The following is a 19,910-nucleotide window of genomic DNA, read 5'->3' as shown; positions in this document are numbered from 1 at the left end:
ATTGTCCAGCCAAATGACCGTCATCGCTTCTTGCCTTTCATCCTCCATCATCCTTCCTCTAACCTCTTCCTAGCTTCTCCGTATGCCTTCAAGCTCGAATACCTCATGGACGCCATCTGCCGGTCGGCATCAGTTGAATATTGGCTCCTCGCTTGGACGAGCCCTGAGAGCACGGAAGAACAATACACCTGGTCAGCAGCCTGCAAAACGAAATATTTTACCTGAACGCGAGTTTTACTCTGTGCGGTGTAAGCTGCTTTGCGACCAGCTCATAATATCTCGATAAACTTTGTGTCTTGTAGACGGCTTCAAGCCTTCATTGATCGACTCTACGAAACCCGGTTCCCTAGAAGTCAGACGCGCCAATGACAATTCGACTAGCTCAGTAACAGTGGAACATGCCAGTTCTCAAGTGCGCTTTTCCTCAACTTTATATCCACTCTCAAATAACTCTCCACTTGCAGCCTGGAGAAATTTATGTATTTCCTGGAAATGAAGTAGCTTCGAAGGATTGGATCTGTGTGCTCATTTATGATGAAGAAACTGGGGTATGTTTTCCACATTATGTTCTCGTACTATACTAATTATATTTAATAGGGATACACACTCGAGAAACTCGAATCCTCCATTGCACTCGGTCCACCGGAGAAGCGGGCTGGATCTACTCGGCCTTCTCGTACGTCCGACATCTCCGCACAAATCGTATTGCTTCCGCTGATACCATCCATAAACAGGCTCTCCTTCCGCCCAGGTGAATTCTCCTCCAGCCTTAACTCCAGCGACCAGTACGCATCAGACAGCAGACGCCTCAAATGCGAAAATCGAAGACTTTCTCTCAAGCTCTATGCTCTCGAATCAATCTAAGGAATTAGATGACGATGACGAAGAAATTCCCTTAAATGTACAAGTCAAAATTTCTCCCACTCAGCGTCCGAAGAAGGCTTTACCTCATAGAGCTCATGTCCAGGAAGAGACGTCGTCTTCTCTCGTTCTGCCAACGACTAAAGCATCTACATCCACCTCTATACCCCCGAATTCAACATATAAAAAGGCAAGCAAGAGAGTAACGCCTACTCTCTTAGATGCAGAGGACGAGACACTGGAATTTGGGCGCTCTGCAAAACGAAATCGAGCTTCCCCTGCACCTGTCCTTCCTCCTATTGTGGAGTCTAAACGCGGTCCATCACCTTCTCGCCTCGAATTGCCTGGAATGGCAGATGCAGTGGTACAACCACCGCCTATCCCCGTTCTTTCCAAACTCGTCCAGCCCAAATCCAAGCCATCCTCGTCAACCTCTCGGTCTCAACCAGCTGCTCCGTTACCTCTTTCCCCCATGCCGCTTGCTGCGGGTTCTGACTCAGAGGAAGAAGAATGGGATGAAGTTGCTGCTCCAAGCTCTGTTGCTGCTGGGCCCATGACGGTAGAAGATGACGGAGGAGAGGAAATCGATATCAATGAACTTGAAACATTAATAAATAATCACCTGGAGGACGATGAGCAGGAGCCGGAAAATTTTCTGGATATGGCCATTCCACCTGAGGAGTCGCCCGTGCTTTCAATGGGTCCGCCGATATCGCTGAAGCAGTTTGCCGGAGGGGACAGTGCGGATGATGATGAAGACGAGTATTCTTCGAGCGACGACAGTGATGAAGACTAGGAGCTGGTTTAACAAGGAACTGTCATTGTCTGCTAATGTGGACAAACTGTTATATGGAATCATATTTGTACAACACTGCATCCGGATAAAGGACATATACACACATGGCTAATTTTGTTGCCTCTTAATATGTGATAGAAATGAACCTCAAGCAAGGCGGCATGCTGTGTTATGTGGTGTCCAAACCCTCACGAAGTACGAAGTACATGGTTTGTTTTGTACATACATGTACTGAAGTATTCGCACCACCCTTCTATGTACGCACCCCGAGGATAGCGCTGTACGCCCGAGTACAAAACAGACATAAAAAATAAGTGGTATACAGGGCGTATCAATCACCCCTCCTCTTCCAAAGCAATAAATCGAAATAGTGTCCATACAGTGTCCATGAGATACAAAACTCCTCTGGCCTCAATCCTAAACATAATGAGGTCAACTCTGTTCCCCGACTCCAGTCTAAGAGTCAAAAGCGCTCAATTTGAAGGAATGTTACTCCATCCAATAACATTGATGGCGTTTCCAGGAGCGAGACCGGTGAAATCATCACGGAAGGGGGCAGATGGATCAGAGCTGTCATTTACAGAGTTGGCAGTGGAAGCTGCTGCTGCTGAAGAGTCAGTAGCGGAGACTGAGGTGCTATCGGTGGCAGTGGCTCCAGCCGCGGTAGCTGACCCTTGCGCACTAACGATGGATGCAGCGACATCAGGACTAATGGTTTGCGTGGAACTGCTGGCCGAAGCGGTTCCAGTACCACTTGAACGAACCATTTGGCCAAGAGTCTCGGGCTGCGCGTCAATAAAGGCAACAGTGGGCCCAGCAAGGATGTTATTGGCACTAGCCCGGTTCACGACGTTGCTCTGCAAGGGGTTATCATCGGATGTGACGTAGATCGCGACAGGGCCATTGACGGTGCTGGGAACGACACATTGATTGTAAGGCAGAGAGATCGAGAAGGGGTTACCGCCGAGCATCATTTGACAGAACAATGTCTTTAACAGGAAGGTGAGTCAAATTTTTCAAGAAATGATTTGTTCAACTCACGCTCGTGTCAACAGAAGAATTGATGGCTGTCGATGAAAAAGTCAAGGAAGTACCCTGTCCAACGGAACCAGTGTTGGTTACCGTAAGCGTTGGGTTGGCTGTAGAATATGATGCGATTTTAGTAGAGACTATCACAAGGTCGAAACGATCTGCTAACCAGGAATGCCAAGATCGCAGGTTCCACTGAAGAAGGGAGAAGCAACAGCAAGGACTTCGCTAGGCGTTAAGGCAAGGTCGAAAGCAGACGGAATCGCAGTGCCAGTTCCGGAAAGAACATTTAGAATTGTTTGGTGGCGGGCTTCCACGGTCAAAATTGATCCAGCAGCTTCCAAGAGTTGCGGGTCAGTCAAGAGAGAAGCTGCACCAAGGTAGGCCATAACACCAAGGTTCTCAACGACCCGAGCAGTGGCAGCCATGGTCGTGACGTCGGTAAGTGCTGAGTCAAAGTTGAAACTGCAAGTCGAATTCGGATTTTGACCAAGAGCGGTTAATTCTTCCTGTAATGAAGTTAAATTTAATTGGACATGACCCATGTTGATTGTCTGATAATGTACATACCTCGAGAATAGATGCATGAGTGGCCTCATCAGATTGAATGTTCGTGATCTGTTGTATAGCGATGCTGCTTGCAGTGAACCCGGCAGCTGCGAAATCGGAGTCTTGAAACTTTGACAGACCAGCGGCATAGAATTGAGATTCTAGTTGTTCAAGTGTGTTCGCGAATTCTAGGATCGAAGGCTCAAGCTTTATTGATCGAAGAAGTAGAGACGACATACGAAGAACCGTAACATCAATAGCAGCAACTTGACGTTTAGTGGTACGGAGAGGAGCAGCATAAACTGCGAGGGGCACTGCCATTACAAGGAAAGTGGTTGAGAAAAGCATTTTTAGTCGATAAATTGCCGCCGAACTGAAAGCCTGCTTAAAAGAATGGAATTGCGTTGGAAAACCGAACGAAGAGTTGTGACCAAGAGGGTGCAACCGGGCAGCCAAAAGAAGAAGCTAATAACGACTGCCAGTTAGCATTGTGCAAGGAGAAAAAAATTGTTACTCACTGGGGTGAACGAAGAAGAAGGAGGGAAACCAGAGGGGTGTTAGTATTTGATCAGATGTGTCCTTTTTGTATAAGCCAGACATGGGAAAAAACCTGAGAAAACCCGAAATCTGGAGTGATTGATTCGGCAAATAGGTAATGGATATTACCATGGGGACGCTGTGCCAATTTTTGAAGGTGGAATGGACCTGATGGTATGGCTGGCTGGCCTGTATTTAAATCCCTCGAGAATCTGTGCAATGCAGTTGTAGAATATCTTTGATTTTTAGGCCTTCGCTATACATACCGTTCGTTACACTTGCTTGACTGTAACCAACCTGCAACATACCCGAGATACCCGATGCCCCAGCTTTTGACCGTTGCAGCGACCCGAAGAAGTGATTGAACTATACTTGATGACACCAACAGTTACCATTACCTCTATCTCGGGTAGGACCAATAGAACAAAGCTGGCACGGTCACTCCTTACACTATAAGATCAGACTGAGAATCGGATACTCTCCTGCTATGTAAGATAGACTAAGTACCTAGATCAATGTTCATGTTGGACGATGATTCAAGTATGTATACTGTACGTAGATTTACTTACATTACTTACTCACTCCAGTAAATGCAATACCCTCCACCCAAAGTGTCAAGAGGTTTTAGGATCCGCTTTCGGGAGACTACAGAATTATAGACTTTGGTGTCTTAACCACTTCTTTATCATCACAAGGGACTCTTCTGGTTTATCGTGCGGGACCTGCACTGCAAGTCAATAAATGCGCACAGGGTCAAAAACAAAAAAAAAACTTTCCATATGTCCCGCTCCTCTTACAGTGGCGAACGTCAGCAACGGAGTAGCCTTCACTTCTCCTGCTACCCGCCCTTGAACAGCCCAATCTCTCCATTGCGTTCTGCTATACTCATCGGACCCACTCCATTCCAATGCATCAACCCACATCTTGTTGGATATCCAATTACACTGCCAATCATAGGTTCCAGCATAGATCAGGATACGAACACCTCTGTCCAAGAGCCCGGCCACGTGAAATTGGGTCGGGGTGTTATATTTATCCATATGTATCCCGAAATCAGCACCTACATCTGGAGAACAAGAGGTGAAATTATTAGTCGTTTCAACACCTAGTAATTCCCGAGTTTTGGGCATATCCAGGTACTCTTTGATAGCAGTAATTTCATCGTAGCATAAGCTGTCCCCAACGCACATCTATCCATCAGCGTCAAAATGTGGCATAATGTATGTATCAGCTAGGAGGGAGATTATAAACACACTTTAGAGATATCATACACGTTGCGACCTGATCGGAGTCACGGGCACTAGGAGGAAAATCTAAAGATTATGTGGCATGCTTACCACTGGCCCACATTCCTGCAGATATCTCACTATCACAGAAATTGATTGCTGCACGACAGTCAATCAGGTCAAACTGATCCAGGCAGCTATGTCGCGTGCGCTGCTGGCATCGAGGAAGCTAGGTGAAGCAACGGTAAGAGTACTAAAATTGGCAATGCAAAAATGACGGACTGCCGTCTTCATTCTAACGCATTTGCTTATGGATTGTACTGGCGTTTCCAAAGCCGCTGTACCACATTCTATCTCGTATCGGCCACGATACAGGCTGCAGTAAGGATCAGCAAGTTTTTCCCCTTTACACAGGGAATGACCTACGTTGAGATACCGGTGTTGCCATTGCCAATAATGACACTCTGTAAATTCAACTCTGTCCTCCCTTCTTGTCTTGCAATGATGTTCTGATCATATATTTCACTAGCAAAGACAGGAAGATATCTTCCCTGATTAACTATTAACTTCTGAGTCCGTCATAAGCTAGAAACGGCAACTAACCCCATACGATTCTCCTGAGAGATGTAATGGTCTTCCACTGAACTGGGTGAAAGTTTCAAAAAAAATGGTGATGAAAGCATGGACATTTTTTGCGGCCTCTTCGGTGGTTTGTATGGTTTTCCCGTAGTCAGCGTATGAGAAACCGACTCCGACACTGCAAGTTAGTCAAATTCAGTTGGTTTTCAGCGATGAGCTGTGATTGGCTAACGGTTGGTCCAAGAAGAAAATATTGACCGCCTGGTTCCAGGAGTAAGGATTCCAAAGGGTGCCATTACTCGACGTCGAGTTCATGTCAATACTGCAAGGTCCTAGATAGACATCAGTAGCAGCAATCAGCGTTGAAGATTCGCGTCTACTACTTACCTAGTTCCATTAAGAGTCCCGTCGAGGATGAGCAACCAGGTCCTTCGAATTGCACATGTGATATGTTTAGGACAGACAGGAGACGAATCATACTCACCGCCATTGATCCACATCATAACATCGTCTAACGTAAACGTGTAAAGGATTCCGCCAAATAGACGAAGATAAACATTCACCTCTCGCAGGATCACCTCTGCTTTCGAAAAAATAGAAGAAAAGGTGCTTGGCACCCGCATCAACGTCTAAGTATCCAGTGTAGACACTGCGCACGAGAAATGTTCCAGAGATTTGGCACGATACAAATTATTCGAGGGCTCACTTCACGGTAGGGTCACAAAACACAGTCTTCTTGATACGAATTCGATGGTTCGGAAACTGAACATGCTGTAGGATCGCATAGGAATCTAGATTGAGGGCAGAAATATCGAGCCTCTGCAAATTGATCTCATTAGAGCTTGAGGTTGAAGAGTTGATTTCGGGACGGAGTTCATGAGAATCAGTTTTCAAAAACATTTGTGGATTGTTCCCCATTACAAACATAGGTAGGATTAATAGGATGGCAACTTTTACCAGCGTTGATAGTAACATGATTGAAGAAGGCTTGAAGTTGTTCAGTAGATAAGAGGATGCCGGTATTATGGGAAAGCGCCTGGGCCGTGAGAATTTCAAGATTTTTTTGTCGACAACTCTTTCATCCAGCTTTCATCTAAGCCGTAAACGCGGTCGGTCGTTCCGTTCTTTTTTTCTCTGCCATATTCGTCATGTTGGTCCTCTACGAGACGGCCATGGGCTACTGCCTCTTCAAGATGTCAGACTCTGTGACGAAAATGGAGGAAAGTCAAGTTCGGAAGGAATTTGAGAGTCCAGAATCTGCAAATAAACTGTAACTATCCAATTTCGAGAGCCTGAGTATCTGCTTGATGAGGATGAGCTTTAGATTGAAACTGAAGGCTCTGCACCGGTTCACGTCAACAGCTACGGCTGTAGAAGACATGACTGCGCTCCAGGAAGGAAAGCTCGGACCTGGACTCAAAAAATTCTTGACGGATGAGGTCTTAGGGAAGGGTAAAGGAAAGGATTCCCTTTTGGTTGTGGATAAACACCTTGGTACGTCTCAAGCGGTGGCAATCAAATCTCCCTATGATCATACTTTTTCCCGTTCCAGCAACATTCATATCGAAAAAGCTCAGTATCAAAGTCGCCGCGTCTGACTCTGAGTATGAGGAAATATGGAGAGGTATTAGGAGCCAACTTGCTGCTCTTTTAGATGGGCTAGACCCCAAGGATCTCGCCACTATGAGCCTTGGTCTTGGACATTCCCTATCCCGGTAGGACGATCTGATATCGTATTTTATTTTCCGCTTGCTCAGACGAACATGCAGGTTTAAAATCAAATTCTCTCCAGACAAGGTCGACACTATGGTGGTGCAGGCAATCGCTCTACTGGATGACCTTGACAAGGAAATCAACATCTATGCAATGAGAGTCAAAGTAAGCATGGCCTTGAGGCTTCCGTCCTCTACTATTTTGACGCTCTAACGAAGGAATGGTATGGATGGCATTTCCCTGAAATGGCTAAAATTATTGTGGACAACATTGCTTATGCTAAAGTTGTCCGCGCAATGGGTTCGTAATCGTGTGTGTCCCTCGTTATCTGGTTGACGGTCACCCTAGGTTTCCGTACGAATGCGTCTTCGACAACCTTCGCTTCTATTCTCCCCGAAGATCTCGAAGCTGTCCTTAAAGCTGCCGCGGAAATATCAATGGGTACTGAAATTTCCGATTCCGACATGGAACACATCCATTCACTATGCGAGCAAGTTATATCAATAGCTGCGTATCGAACGCAACTTTCGGAATACCTCCGTAATCGTATGACTGCGATTGCACCCAACCTTACCGCGCTTGTTGGCGAGCTTGTTGGCGCACGATTAATCAGCCATGCCGGAAGTTTAATCAACTTGGCTAAACATTCTGCAAGTACGGTACAAATATTGGGTGCGGAGAAAGCACTTTTCCGTGCCCTGAAAACCAAGCACGACACGCCTAAATATGGTCTCATATACCATGTAAGCCTTCGTGCACTCGCCGATTGATTGGTCCTAAGTCATCTTGGATAGGCTTCGCTGATCGGTCAAGCGCCTCCCAAGCTGAAGGGTAAAGTGAGTTAGACTCTGACATCACATTTCTTCGCCGTTGTTGATCGCTGGTCTCAGATGGCCCGCATGGTTGCGGCGAAAGCTGCTTTATCGACTCGTGTCGATGCCCTGGCTGATTCTGACGAAAAATCAGAGCCCAACGCTCCCTCAATAGGTATTTCCCACCGCGCCAAACTTGAGTCTCGGTTACGTGCATTGGAATATCAAGATGGACACTCAGGCATTCGTAGGTTTGGGGATAATGGCCAGAAGCAGCAGAAGTTCCAAATGTCAGGCGAAACACAAGTGTACAACACACAAGCTGATTTGGTACCAACACAACGTGAGTCTCCTATGGAGACGGCCATCAAGGTTGTGTTAGATGTGAAGGAGGAAAAAAAGAGGGCAAAAGAGGAACGGAAGGCGAAGAAGAAAGCTGCAAAGGAGAAGGCACATGATTCAGCTGACGCAATGGATGTCGATGGCGAGGAGGAGGAAACAAAGGAGAAGAAGAGGAAGCGGAGAGAGAGCAACATCAATGGTGAAACTAAAGAAGATACGATGTCCAAGGTTTGCATCCTTGTCTCCTTACTGTGTCATATGCCATGTTCTGAAATATTTCTAGCCGGAGACGGAAGAAGAAAGAAAAGCTAGGAAAAAGGCACGGAAGGCCGAGAAGGCTGCTGCTAGCAGCACCCAAACGAACGGTGATTCACCGAAGAAAAAAAAGAAGAAATCGGATGCATGATTTCCTTCTGTATCTACTTCCTTTATATAAATCTTTTTGTGCACTACTATGGTATTTATGGATATGCACTGTGCAAAGATATGCAACTTGTCAAAAATGCCTTTTTTCATAAGCATCCCTTGGCTCTAGCACTTTGGGGATTTTTTGAGATAATCATCAGATGTTATACTTCATATCTAGCCTATAATTTCATCCATTTATGGATTGAATGTTGAGTACCAGAAGGAATACCTTCGAGACTGCATTGATGGCTCCCATCAATCATCCAGGAACAGAGGGTGAAGATATAAGGCTTAAAAAATGCATGGAGGTCCAAGACAATATTCCGAAGGCCCTAAATATGAATTTTGAAGGGCATAGACCTAGTGGATGAAGCATGACAAGGAAAATAAGAAGAAAAAAGTGCAATCATATCCGGGCCAAGGCCGACCGGTTGCATATCCATAATTTTGCTTGGACATTGCCCGACACCAGCAAGAAATTCACAGAAAATCCCAGAAATTCACAAAAGCTGTGTTTAATTATGAGGAATCCATCTATCTAATTTTTTCTACAACAACTGCAGTGGTTCAAGGTGGGCAAGAGATCCCGTCTTATTTTGCATATCTTAAATTACCATAGTATACCTATCTGTCCCTCAATTCACATGGGTACTAACAATGCTCGGCCTTATGATAACAAAGCTCTTTTCTGGAGGCATGCTTTTTGGAGCCATAGGGAGCTACAGGAGCCGCGTATCTATCTAGACTCGACACTGCATAATAGCAGTCATTGTCTGTGTTGCTCACTTGCCAGTGTATACATATTTGATTTTGCCTCCAACTAACAATAGATAGATAATGTAATGTTTCTGAGTAATATTCACTGGGGGGATGGCATCTTTTTCAGCTGTGGAAATCTCCTAGATATCATGTAGATTAGATAAAAATATGTAACTGTCAATTTATTAGTTAAATTCAAAGGATATTGAAAAGTTTTTGTCAATACATCAGGAAACACTAAAAGTACTATGACACGGCAGGCAATTTGATGTAGTTTTCTGTAGTCGTCGGTTTCGGTTTGATAGTTGCCATAGGCTCGGTAGTACTACCACGCAATGGCCTACAAACGTGGTAGATTAGTACGCATGGATAGTCAGTGTTTGTGTCATGTAGCTGCTACAACTTTGACTTCGAACTATGTACCCTCAATAGACCAAATAGGTGATAGATAGATAGGCAATTGATAGCTGTCCCCAATGTCGGTAATTATAATAAAAGCATTATATTCAAGTTCTGTGTAAAGGTAGCAGTAACTACGATTTGGAAAATAATGAAACAAAATGTGCAACCTATGCACGACGTGCTCTCTTTCTCTGTATCTCCCGAGCAAAATCCTCCTTGGCCTTCAAGAAAAGATGGACTTGATATCGGAATAGGTAGAAGTCACGGTGCCGGAGATATGGATTGAGATAGAAGGAGGGAGCTTGATCAAGGATTTGATGAGATGTCCAAAGCGGATTGACCGAACGGCCAAAATTCGGGTATAGATGACACGTTTGCATGATTCGAGTGACAGGAATAATAGAACAATGTCGTTCTCGCATACGTGTTGAATACGAGAGCTTGAAAAGAAGGCTGTCTTTGACTGGAGCAGAGTTGAAGGGTTTGAACCATCGTACATATGCCAGAGGATGAGGGTAAGAACCAATGTGAAGTGGCAACCGGAAAAGGAGATAAACACGGGCAGCTTGGAGTCCTGGAAAATAACTGTTAGTACTGAAATCAGGCTATTATTCTGAATACGCACCATGAAGTGGTCCTTTTGATGGATCATTGGTTCCCACTCAAACAAGTACAGTACTTGTCAATGCTGGCTTCGCAGGTGTCAAGCCCTTCCATGTCCAAACTTCCGGTTCCGCATGTGTAGCATGAACAACATCTATTTGGTTTTCGGATAAAGCCTCTGGTAGAGATGGAAGACTGAGGCGTATTTGTTTGTAGATCGGAAAGACAGTGTCATTGGTGAGTGGGTCTCCGTTAGCACGATCAATGGAGTAGTCAGTGAAGAACTCATTCAGGTACCAAATGAACCAATCAGCATCATAATCCTTCTCTATGGAAGTCACAGTACCCCGTAATGGCGGTCTTTTCGCAACTTTGTATTCGGTAATGTCCTGATCCTCTTCTTCAGCCTCTTCTTTGTCCTCATCCTCATTATCAGCTTCTTCTTCACCTGTTAATTCTGCAACGTATCCTGGCACCGCCCACTGAAGATATGATGCAAATCATTGCACAGCCTCCTGACGACGCAGCCAAACTGTTATTTGAACCATGTATTTCCGTTTATTGGATGCATGATAACCTGCCTTAGCAAGATCGATATGTAATCGCTCTGTTGTCTCGGAATTATATCCATCTAAAGTACCCCGAGGACGAATTGAACAGCTGTAATGACATACGTTGTGCATCTTAGGAATGTTGAATTGTTTGTGGATACCCAGGTCAATGAACACCTGCTTCTCCTTATGAAAGCCCCCCCATGAAGCTTCCATGGCCTCCAATGATTGGTCACAATGTGATTAGAAGTGTGCGTAATACATGTAGTCCTCGACACAACGTATAGCCCTAACCACACCATCATCAGCTGCACCCATGACAGTTCCCAGAAAGACCTTTGCCATAGACTGGTATTCTCCACCCGTCCACTGGGTAACACCGGAAATACCATTTTTGAAGTGTCGGAGGGATGGATGAGTGGGCATGGCGCAGAAACGGGCATCAATCTCATTGTCGCCATTTTCAACAGATGAGCGTGCCCACTTTGAGGTATGATCTGAAAAGACACCTTTGTGCATCTGGTGGAGAAGGTCCGGAGTCATCGAGTTGAAGATATTGCAGAGAGGTAAGTCCTTCCAAAACGGATTGAGTGGTCGGAGATTCTGATCAATGAACGTTTGTGGGTGATAGCCTTGCTGTCATGCCTCGCCCCGAATTCCATAGCCCATAAGCTCCTTAACATAGTTCCCAACCTCCTCAGTTCACTTCCCTGAACCCCTGAGAACACTCCCAACGCCCTGCAAACCTCCTTACTGCTAGGACAACCTTCACGATCCTTAGTTCCCCTCAATGAAACCAAACCACTCCACGACAGGGTCCTGGAACCCCGCACATGCGCCCATCATTCCGTCCTCATGTCCGTCCTCATGTACTTAGAAACCCCATTAAGTGCCCGTTTCGTACTCTGTCTCTTTGTTAACTTCCCTATATGTATTTAAGCAGTCCAGTAGCGTCCAGAAGTCCAGCTTGGTATATTTTGAACACACACCCTTTACATAGGTCCAGTCCCTGTCCCTTTGTACCTGCTACCTATACGGAATTCTCTTTACTCTCTATTTCTTCATCTCTGTTTCTCTCAATTCTTGTCTATCGTCTCTTCGACCGTCTATACGGTCCAATACACGCTTTTACTTCACGTCTAAGCCATCCGAGTGAGTTCCCGAGCTCCCTCGAACAATACTAAAGCTCCCAAACGCCTACCGCCTTGGTGAGCTAACCTGCCCAAACCTCCTCGAGCTCCCTAGCCACTCCCTAAGCTTCGGGACCTTGATCTAAGTAACGTCGAAGCTACTCCTCACGTCGAACCACGTACCGCTTCTCCGTTACCACCTACAACACTCGAGGACGTCCATCCTCTAGCCAGTCCCCGGGAACCTACCCTCCCGGGCGTATACCTTCTCGGGAGCTTACCCCCTCGAGACTCATTCCTATCTACAACCTATTCGAATCCTATATTGACGTTCTAGCGAGTACAACTCCTACTACGCAATATCCCAAGGTTCCTTACTTCTACCTAACCTCCTTACGCATTAGGGACCTCTCTGGACCTCCTAGGAACCCCCTCAAGGGTCACCCCTATTCGCCCCAGCTATTACTAGGTCATTCCTGTCCTCGGTCGCGGTTCCCGTAGCTCCCTTCGAGCTCCAGTCTGCTCCTAGCACGCTACAACATAAACTTTCCTATATCAAACCCCACCTTAAGGCCTATTCTGACCCAGGTCTTACACTTGTGACTGTTTCGCGAGAGTTGCAATAACGTCCTCTGGATCACGATACACTGAACTCCTTGGTTTCCATTCGCCTCTATCCCGTGGCTTCACTTTACACTGGGGGCAACTGTTCTCTCGACAGCAAGCAATCCAGCACTGTTCAGGATAGTCCGCAATATACGCTGCCAACAACGCATAAATCGAACGGATGAATCCATCACTACACCCCATTTCGGTTGCCTGTGTTGAGCATACTGTAGTGATAGAACACTTTCTACATACATTACACAGCGCCTCATCACTCCTAGTTATCACTGTAGTGACTTACTTAGTGTATAAAGTACTTACAGACATCATTACTTAGTTTTACAACTCATAACTTAGCTATTTCTTTAGTGTTACTGTAGTTAGTTAGTTTTCATAGGTGCGCACAATTGTGGACACCCATTATCACGCCTCATGCGTTTCTAGTACATACAAGACCAAACAAACCTGTATTCCTACTATAGTTGAAAGATACAAATCAATACTCATACTATATTGACTCTGGTCATTGTTACTGTGTTTATTGGAGTACTGAGCAACTACAAGACTCTGTAGCACAACCTACTGAGCTTGTATTAAGGTATTGACATTCTCTGCACTGAGCTGGGTGGCATACTGTTTGGGTTAGCTGAAGGGCGCTCCAGTGTGTTTCAACTTCAACAAGTGCAGTCTCCTTCAACAGCCTGGATACCTTTCTCAATCAACAGTTGGAGCATCTTCTTCACGCAATCATGAAACAGCTGACAGCCTTCTACAGACCGCCGTTCTTTTGAGAAACACTCCAAACTAGAGACAGGAATGTAGCCAAGATCCAGGCATGGGAAGTTGGTTTTCGCCTTACACGTTTCTCGATGTTGCCCACAGTGAGATACAGTGGCCATGCTTTCTTGTCACCACTAAATGTTGATAGCTGCGTCTCATCTGACGCAAGGATGATCGGAGCCACAGTGGCACCATTCGGTAGTTGGTCCTGTATTACATTCACCAAGTGAGCTTGTTGTTCATCCGATGTTCAAGGAAACTTACTTGCACTTCCCACCACCAGTTTCCAGTCCACATCTCACTGTATTGTCGATTGTATGGTATACCATCCTTCATCTCACGGAACTGACGTATGGGAGCATATGCTTGATGTTCTTTGAATGACAGATTTCCCATTAACTCTTTAATGCATTCTAATATATCACAATGCCACAGCTCAAGTGTTTCCGTACATTTCTTCCCGTCCTTGTCCTTCAAATCACCAACCACATGCATCGGAGTACATGAGAACGCAGGGCCTCTAGGTAAACGGTCAATATACTGGAAAAATGCACGTTTGTTCCAAAATCCCGGCTTGACATTGTTTCTGATCTGTTCCTTTTCATCAGAACGTAGCATTGCGAACGTGTCAGTGAGGACCCACCTTATTTAGCCTCAAAAACGAATCAATTTTTCCCTGGCTTGCTCCCGACTCCATCAACCAACGTGCCAACTCCCACTCATCTTCACTCGCAAATGGCTCCCATGGTTCCATACCCTCTGCTTTCTGCTTACTGCGATACTCTTCAAAGAAGCTCTGGCAGTGTCTGATGGGAACCCCCGCTGGTCGAGGGTATACTTGCTCATATAACCAGTTCGGATCATATGCTGACGTTGTGTTGTTGACAGAATCGTCTTCAGCTTCTTCTATATAAGGACACTTGTGGTGTTGCGGAACAGGAGAAGCTTGAGTAGTATTATACTCCAAGCCAACTCCCAGAGGGTCCTCCACTTTGTATCCTTTATTAGAATCATCTGACGAAGAAGGGATGTCGGGACTAGATGGAGGCGAGGCCCGAGCTTCGGCCTCAGCTTTTTCATGGCATTTGGCGACCTGTGCAATATGGGAGCGCATTCCTTGCAAGGTATGAAATTCTTCTTTGCAGTGAGTGTCAAGTCCATGCCTCGGGCCTCCATCCCGCCGCTCGGTACTCCGAAGATCTACCTTTATTGTAATCTTTCTCTTATTGTTCTTTCTCGCTACACATATCCTTTCGTTCTAGTCTCTCATTATTGTCTTTACTCTTTCGTTCTAGTCTCTCCTTATTGCCTTTTACTCTACCCTGCAGGTACTACTCGTATAGCTCCTAGTAGTTAGTCTGGCGCTCCGCACCGATGCGCCGTTCCGTAGATATAAATACTGCCTGTACGCTACTGTAGTTCCTCAGTTTAATTATCAACTTAGATCAACTTAGATCTCCCTTCCCAACTTAACTCTTCTCTAAGTCTTCAGGCTCAACGCCTTGAAGTACTCTCTACTATAACCTTAGGACTTAAACGTTCTCTGGTTCGCTCCTCGTCACCGGCTGTTAAAGTCATGACTGAAAACAAAGTGACCAGACTGGGGATTGAACCCAGGACCTTCTGGTTATATTCCAGATGCTCTAACCAACTGAGCTATCTGACCTCGGTTCAACTAATGAGAAGTCTTACATATGGTAACAGTGGCCATCCAATCAACACTTCTTAAGGACTTACTATCTTCTTTTGCCTTGGTTGATGGAATTTTGCATAATACCATTTACACCTCATTAGGGTGTCAGGATTGAATCCTAACATGGAATTAGTCATCAATCCTAACAAACCGTTGCCCAACATCAGCTGTTCCAGATGTGACTCCGTATGAAGTCTTCTACAAGAAGAAACCTAATGTGGAGAATCTTCGGGTATGGGGATGCATGGCCTATGTGCATGTTCAAAAGGACAAGAGACTACACCTTGGTTCTCATATGGAAAAGTGTGTGTTCATTGGGTACCCTGAGGGAGTTAAAGGATGGAAGTTCTGGAACCCTGTCACCAAGAAGGTTATCATCAGTGAACGTGCAGACTTTGATGAACGATACATGTACGCATCCAAATCACCAGATAAACCAACTCTTCGTAAAGACTATGTTCCTCCTGAAACTACTCCGAAACAGCAACCTCTTAAAGTGACTTCGAGTGCCCCCAATGAATTATTCACTCTGCCAATCCCTATTGATGAATCTGAATCAGACTCTGAATCCAACTCCGAAGTTGATAAGGGCAATGCGCCTAACTCGCCTCGACTCGAACATACACCTGGTCCGGATATTCCTGTGACTGAGGATGAATCTGATGAGCTGCCCATTGCTATACGACGTCCAGCACGTAACCGTAAGCCTCCTGGTGAATGGTGGAAAACAAAACCATCCTCTTCCCGTGTACCAGCTCCTAACGATGACTCTGATGATTCTAATGACGACTACTACGGGGATGCTGAACTTGCGTCAATCTCCACTCAACAAGTGGAACCTCGAAATTATAGAGAGGCAATGCACAGTTCAGAAGCATTCAAGTGGGAGGAAGCTATGAATGATGAAATCTCTGCTCATCTTGCTAATAACACTTGGGATATCGTTGACCTCCCACCAGGAGAGAAAGCAATTGGGTCTACTTGGGTATTCCGGATTAAACACAATGCTGATGGTTCTATTGAACGATTTAAAGCCCGCCTCTGTGCTCAGGGTTTCAGCCAAAGACCTGGTTTTGACTATTTGGAAACCTATGCTTCCACTCTGCGCTGGTCCTCATTACGTCTTGTCCTTGCTTTAGCAGCAATTGATGATATGGAGCTTCGCTCTGTTGACATCTCACATGCATTCATTAACTCGGACATCGACACCACCATCTATATGAAACAGCCAGAGGGATTCAAGCAAGGTGGACCAGAAAAAGTCTGCAGGCTAAACAAGTCCATTTATGGTTTGAAGCAGTCACCCCGTCTTTGGAGTGAGAAACTCTGTAGTGTTCTAGTCAAACTTGGCTTTAAACGCTTAGAGTCTGATCCTTGTGTCTACTTGTTTCAAAGAGGCAATATCAAGGTGATTGTACCAGTATGGGTTGATGATATCACTCTTGCTTGTAAAGATCCTGGTGTACTTGATAAGTTTGTCATTGAACTGTCAAAGGAGCTAAAACTCCGAGACTTGGGCGAAACCACCTTCTTGCTCGGCATAGGAATCAGGAGAGATCGTCCTAATCGAAAGTTGTATCTCAATGCAAAGCAATACATCATTCGGAAACTGGAAGAGTTCAGTATGCAAGACTCTAAACCAGTAAAGACTCCCTTGAACCCCACTGTCAGCCTCTCTAAAGAAGATAGTCCAAAGACACCAGAGGATAAAGAAGCAATGATTAACATCCCCTACATGTCAGCTGTTGGCTCCCTACTGTTCCTGGCAATGATTCTTCGTGCAGACATCGCATTTGCCACTGGTGTTCTAACTCGATTCAACTCTAATCCCGGACCTGCACACTGGCTTGCTGTAAAGCACTTGCTACGCTATTTGAAGGGAACTATCGACTACGAGTTGGAACTGGGACCAGATCCTACTGCACCAGACTTGATCACAGCTATTAGTGATGCAGACTTGGGTGGTAACAAGGATAATGGGAAGTCAACAACTGGGTACATCATTAAGATTGGATCAGGTGCTGTCAGCTGGAGTAGTAAACTACAACCTGTGGTTACTCTATCCTCTACAGAAGCCAAATTTGTGGCATCTAATGCAGTGGGCAAAGAAGTGTTGGCAATACGTTCTCTCCTCACCGAGCTTGGTTATAAAGTCGCATCTCCTACCATTATCCATGTCGACAACCAATCCTCCATTCAAGTTGCTAAAAATCCGGAACATCACGGACGAATGAAGCACCTCGATCGGACTTTCTACTGGCTCAGAGAACAAGTCATTCATGGCAAACTTGCCCCTTCTTACCTGCCCACTGAGGATAATCCAGCAGACCTGCTCACAAAGGCCCTTGTAAAACAAAAGGTACAGAAGTTCCGAACTATGATCGGACTTGTCAAACCTTCCACCTCCGACGATGAATAAGGATATATGGTGTTGGGGGGTTGTGATAAGAGAAGAAGAAAAAGTTGTGAAAGTGATGGACTTGTGCTAGATTGCAAAAGTGTTCCATCAGGGGGTTGTGTTGAGCATACTGTAGTGATAGAACACTTTCTACATACATTACACAGCGCTTCATCACTCCTAGTTATCACTGTAGTGACTTACTCGACATGAAGGCGGATTCCAAGGGTAGGGAGCGTTTCTGGAGGCCTCTGCAAACAACAGATACACCACAGCAATTAGATCTGTGTTCATCACTTCAATAGTGCACATGAATACATCTAATTGCTGTTGTTCCACTTGTCCTACCATCACTACCACCTGCTAATATCTCGATTACCACTCCCCCAATCACCTCCAACAATCACCTTGTTCATATCTTGATCAGATCTCACACTATGAACACTTTTTCTTGAGAATGCTCAACTTTTTATTCTGGAGCTTCGAGTTTGTTTTATTTATAGCTCGTCGTCCTCGCGCTATATACACGCGTGCGTGGGTAGACTACAACAGGAACACGTCAGGAACAACGCTATGCAATCCGTTTGTCATTATCTTTACTACTGCTCCGGCAGTGTGTACTTTTACACACCAACTTCGACTTTGCAATTCCGAAGTTTTGGTAACTTGTTGTCAGATGATCAAGGCAGGTCATGGGGCACTTCTGGCAATCACAGGTGCCGGAGTTCCGAGCAGAGGCCTGTGATTAGCTTGATCAGGAGTGTCATCTGACTCTGTCCTTCTTCCTTCCTTTCCCCCACCATCTTCGGACTTGGGTAGGACATCTGCACACTCCCCACAGCTCTGATAGCTCTAACATCACCCCACCAGCCTCTCCTACATCTGTACAGACCACAGGCTTCGTTCTAGAGTCTCAGATTACGGATTTTCTGGTATGGCTCCGCCACTATCACTGATCTCTCCACTGTACAGAGCTCACAACACATCCATACAGATCTGACCACATCTACTGCTTCATATCACCTTCAGATTGTCAGATCTTCGGATATCAGGGCTCTCAGTGCGCAGATCAGCTCTGATCTTTCATTCTACTAGGTACTGACTGTTATCTGAGCAGATCTAGCTTGATCTGCGCTTTTTTCTTGTCACCCTCCCTCCCATCCCTCTATTGTACTTGTAATTTCATTTCTTTCTTACTCTGTACTTGTAGTATGCTACTTACTCCTTACCTCACCATGTACCTTGTAGTAGGGCGCTTCATGATCCGCAATTTAGGGGCCCTTGGGCTCAAGTTTTGGCTAAACACACCTCCCCTGAGTGAAAACTAGCATAGGTTAGTGTATAAAGTACTTACAGACATCATTACTTAGTTTTACAACTCATAACTTAGCTATTTCTTTAGTGTTACTGTAGTTAGTTAGTTTTCATAGGTGCGCACTATTGTGGACACCCATTATCACGCCTCATGCGTTTCTAGTACATACAAGACCAAACAAACCTGTATTCCTACTATAGTTGAAAGATACAAATCAATCCTCACTCTATATTGACTTCTGTCATATCTACAGTGTTTATTGGAGTACTGAGCAACTATAAGGCTTGTAGTCCAACCTACTAGTCTTGTATTAAGGCATTGACAATCTGTGCACTGAGCTGGGTGGCATACTGCTTGGGTTAGCTGAAGGGCGCTCCAGTGTGTTTCAACTTCAACAAGTGCAATCTCCTTCAACAGGTTATGGGCCCCGTGCTCTAAACTGTGCATTGATCTGTTGTTGTCTTTGCTTGTTCTTTACTTGTGCGCTCCCATCAGTACTCCTACTGTTGTGGTCTTTCCAACTACCTTCTGTCTATCTTGACTACTGTTAACAATGTCTTCTACAACCATCTCAACCACTCCATCATTTAAAGTCCTCACCAAGGACAACTACAATGACTGGCAGGGGAACATGAAAGCATCTCTGATGTCTCATGGGTTATGGAGACTAGTCAGTGGAAAGGAGAAACAACCCCCAGCCTCTGATACAGAGAAACTGGAGAAATGGGAACTTAAAGCTGAAAAGGCTGCTGGCTTGATTTATCTTGCTGTCAGTCCTGCTCAACAAGTTCCAATAAAGGCTCATCAAGAGGATCCTATTC

General features: G+C 45.3%; 5 protein-coding genes and 1 non-coding gene across 6 annotated transcripts; 2 read left to right on the top strand and 4 right to left on the bottom strand.

Annotated features, from left to right (window-relative positions):
• Positions 1-82: 82 nt before the first annotated feature.
• Positions 83-1,657, top strand: C8R40DRAFT_1170055 (uncharacterized protein; the record flags this gene model as incomplete). The annotated part of the gene is made up of 5 exons (XM_046231474.1): positions 83-248; positions 303-412; positions 465-548; positions 598-676; positions 735-1,657. The coding sequence occupies 5 exons, from the start codon at positions 83-85 to the stop codon at positions 1,655-1,657; spliced, it is 1,362 nt and encodes a 453-aa protein (XP_046087019.1).
• Positions 1,658-1,893: 236 nt separating this feature from the next.
• Positions 1,894-3,583, bottom strand: C8R40DRAFT_1187428 (ferritin-like domain-containing protein; the record flags this gene model as incomplete). Its single annotated transcript, XM_046233016.1, has 5 exons — positions 1,894-2,646; positions 2,699-2,796; positions 2,856-3,195; positions 3,257-3,423; positions 3,475-3,583. 5 exons carry the CDS (start codon positions 3,581-3,583, stop codon positions 2,131-2,133), a joined length of 1,230 nt encoding a protein of 409 aa, XP_046087018.1. The 3' UTR covers positions 1,894-2,130.
• An 842-nt stretch (positions 3,584-4,425) lies between these two features.
• C8R40DRAFT_1044166 (Alpha/Beta hydrolase protein) lies at positions 4,426-6,477 on the bottom strand (the record flags this gene model as incomplete). The annotated part of the gene is made up of 12 exons (XM_046224216.1): positions 4,426-4,499; positions 4,545-4,962; positions 5,028-5,053; positions 5,110-5,227; positions 5,281-5,374; positions 5,425-5,549; positions 5,602-5,755; positions 5,810-5,909; positions 5,965-6,006; positions 6,062-6,088; positions 6,141-6,226; positions 6,284-6,477. 12 exons carry the CDS (start codon positions 6,475-6,477, stop codon positions 4,426-4,428), a joined length of 1,458 nt encoding a protein of 485 aa, XP_046087017.1.
• Positions 6,478-6,644: 167 nt separating this feature from the next.
• Positions 6,645-8,935, top strand: C8R40DRAFT_1250425 (uncharacterized protein). Its single transcript, XM_046233689.1, has 9 exons — positions 6,645-6,847; positions 6,902-7,071; positions 7,130-7,292; positions 7,347-7,455; positions 7,509-7,590; positions 7,639-8,033; positions 8,085-8,126; positions 8,181-8,672; positions 8,728-8,935. The coding sequence occupies exons 1-9, from the start codon at positions 6,726-6,728 to the stop codon at positions 8,848-8,850; spliced, it is 1,698 nt and encodes a 565-aa protein (XP_046087016.1). The 5' UTR covers positions 6,645-6,725; the 3' UTR covers positions 8,851-8,935.
• A 1,740-nt stretch (positions 8,936-10,675) lies between these two features.
• C8R40DRAFT_1170051 (uncharacterized protein) lies at positions 10,676-11,710 on the bottom strand (the record flags this gene model as incomplete). The annotated part of the gene is made up of 2 exons (XM_046231473.1): positions 10,676-11,098; positions 11,462-11,710. 2 exons carry the CDS (start codon positions 11,708-11,710, stop codon positions 10,676-10,678), a joined length of 672 nt encoding a protein of 223 aa, XP_046087015.1.
• A 3,565-nt stretch (positions 11,711-15,275) lies between these two features.
• Positions 15,276-15,349, bottom strand: C8R40DRAFT_t114. The gene has a single exon. It is a non-coding gene; the product is annotated as a tRNA-Ile (tRNA).
• Between the last annotated feature and the right edge of the window lie 4,561 nt (positions 15,350-19,910).

This window comes from Lentinula edodes (assembly GCF_021015755.1).
Source record: "Lentinula edodes strain Le(Bin) 0899 ss11 chromosome Unknown C8R40scaffold_15, whole genome shotgun sequence".
Taxonomy (NCBI): domain Eukaryota; kingdom Fungi; phylum Basidiomycota; class Agaricomycetes; order Agaricales; family Omphalotaceae; genus Lentinula; species Lentinula edodes.
This window is presented reverse-complemented; position numbering and strand designations above follow the sequence as displayed.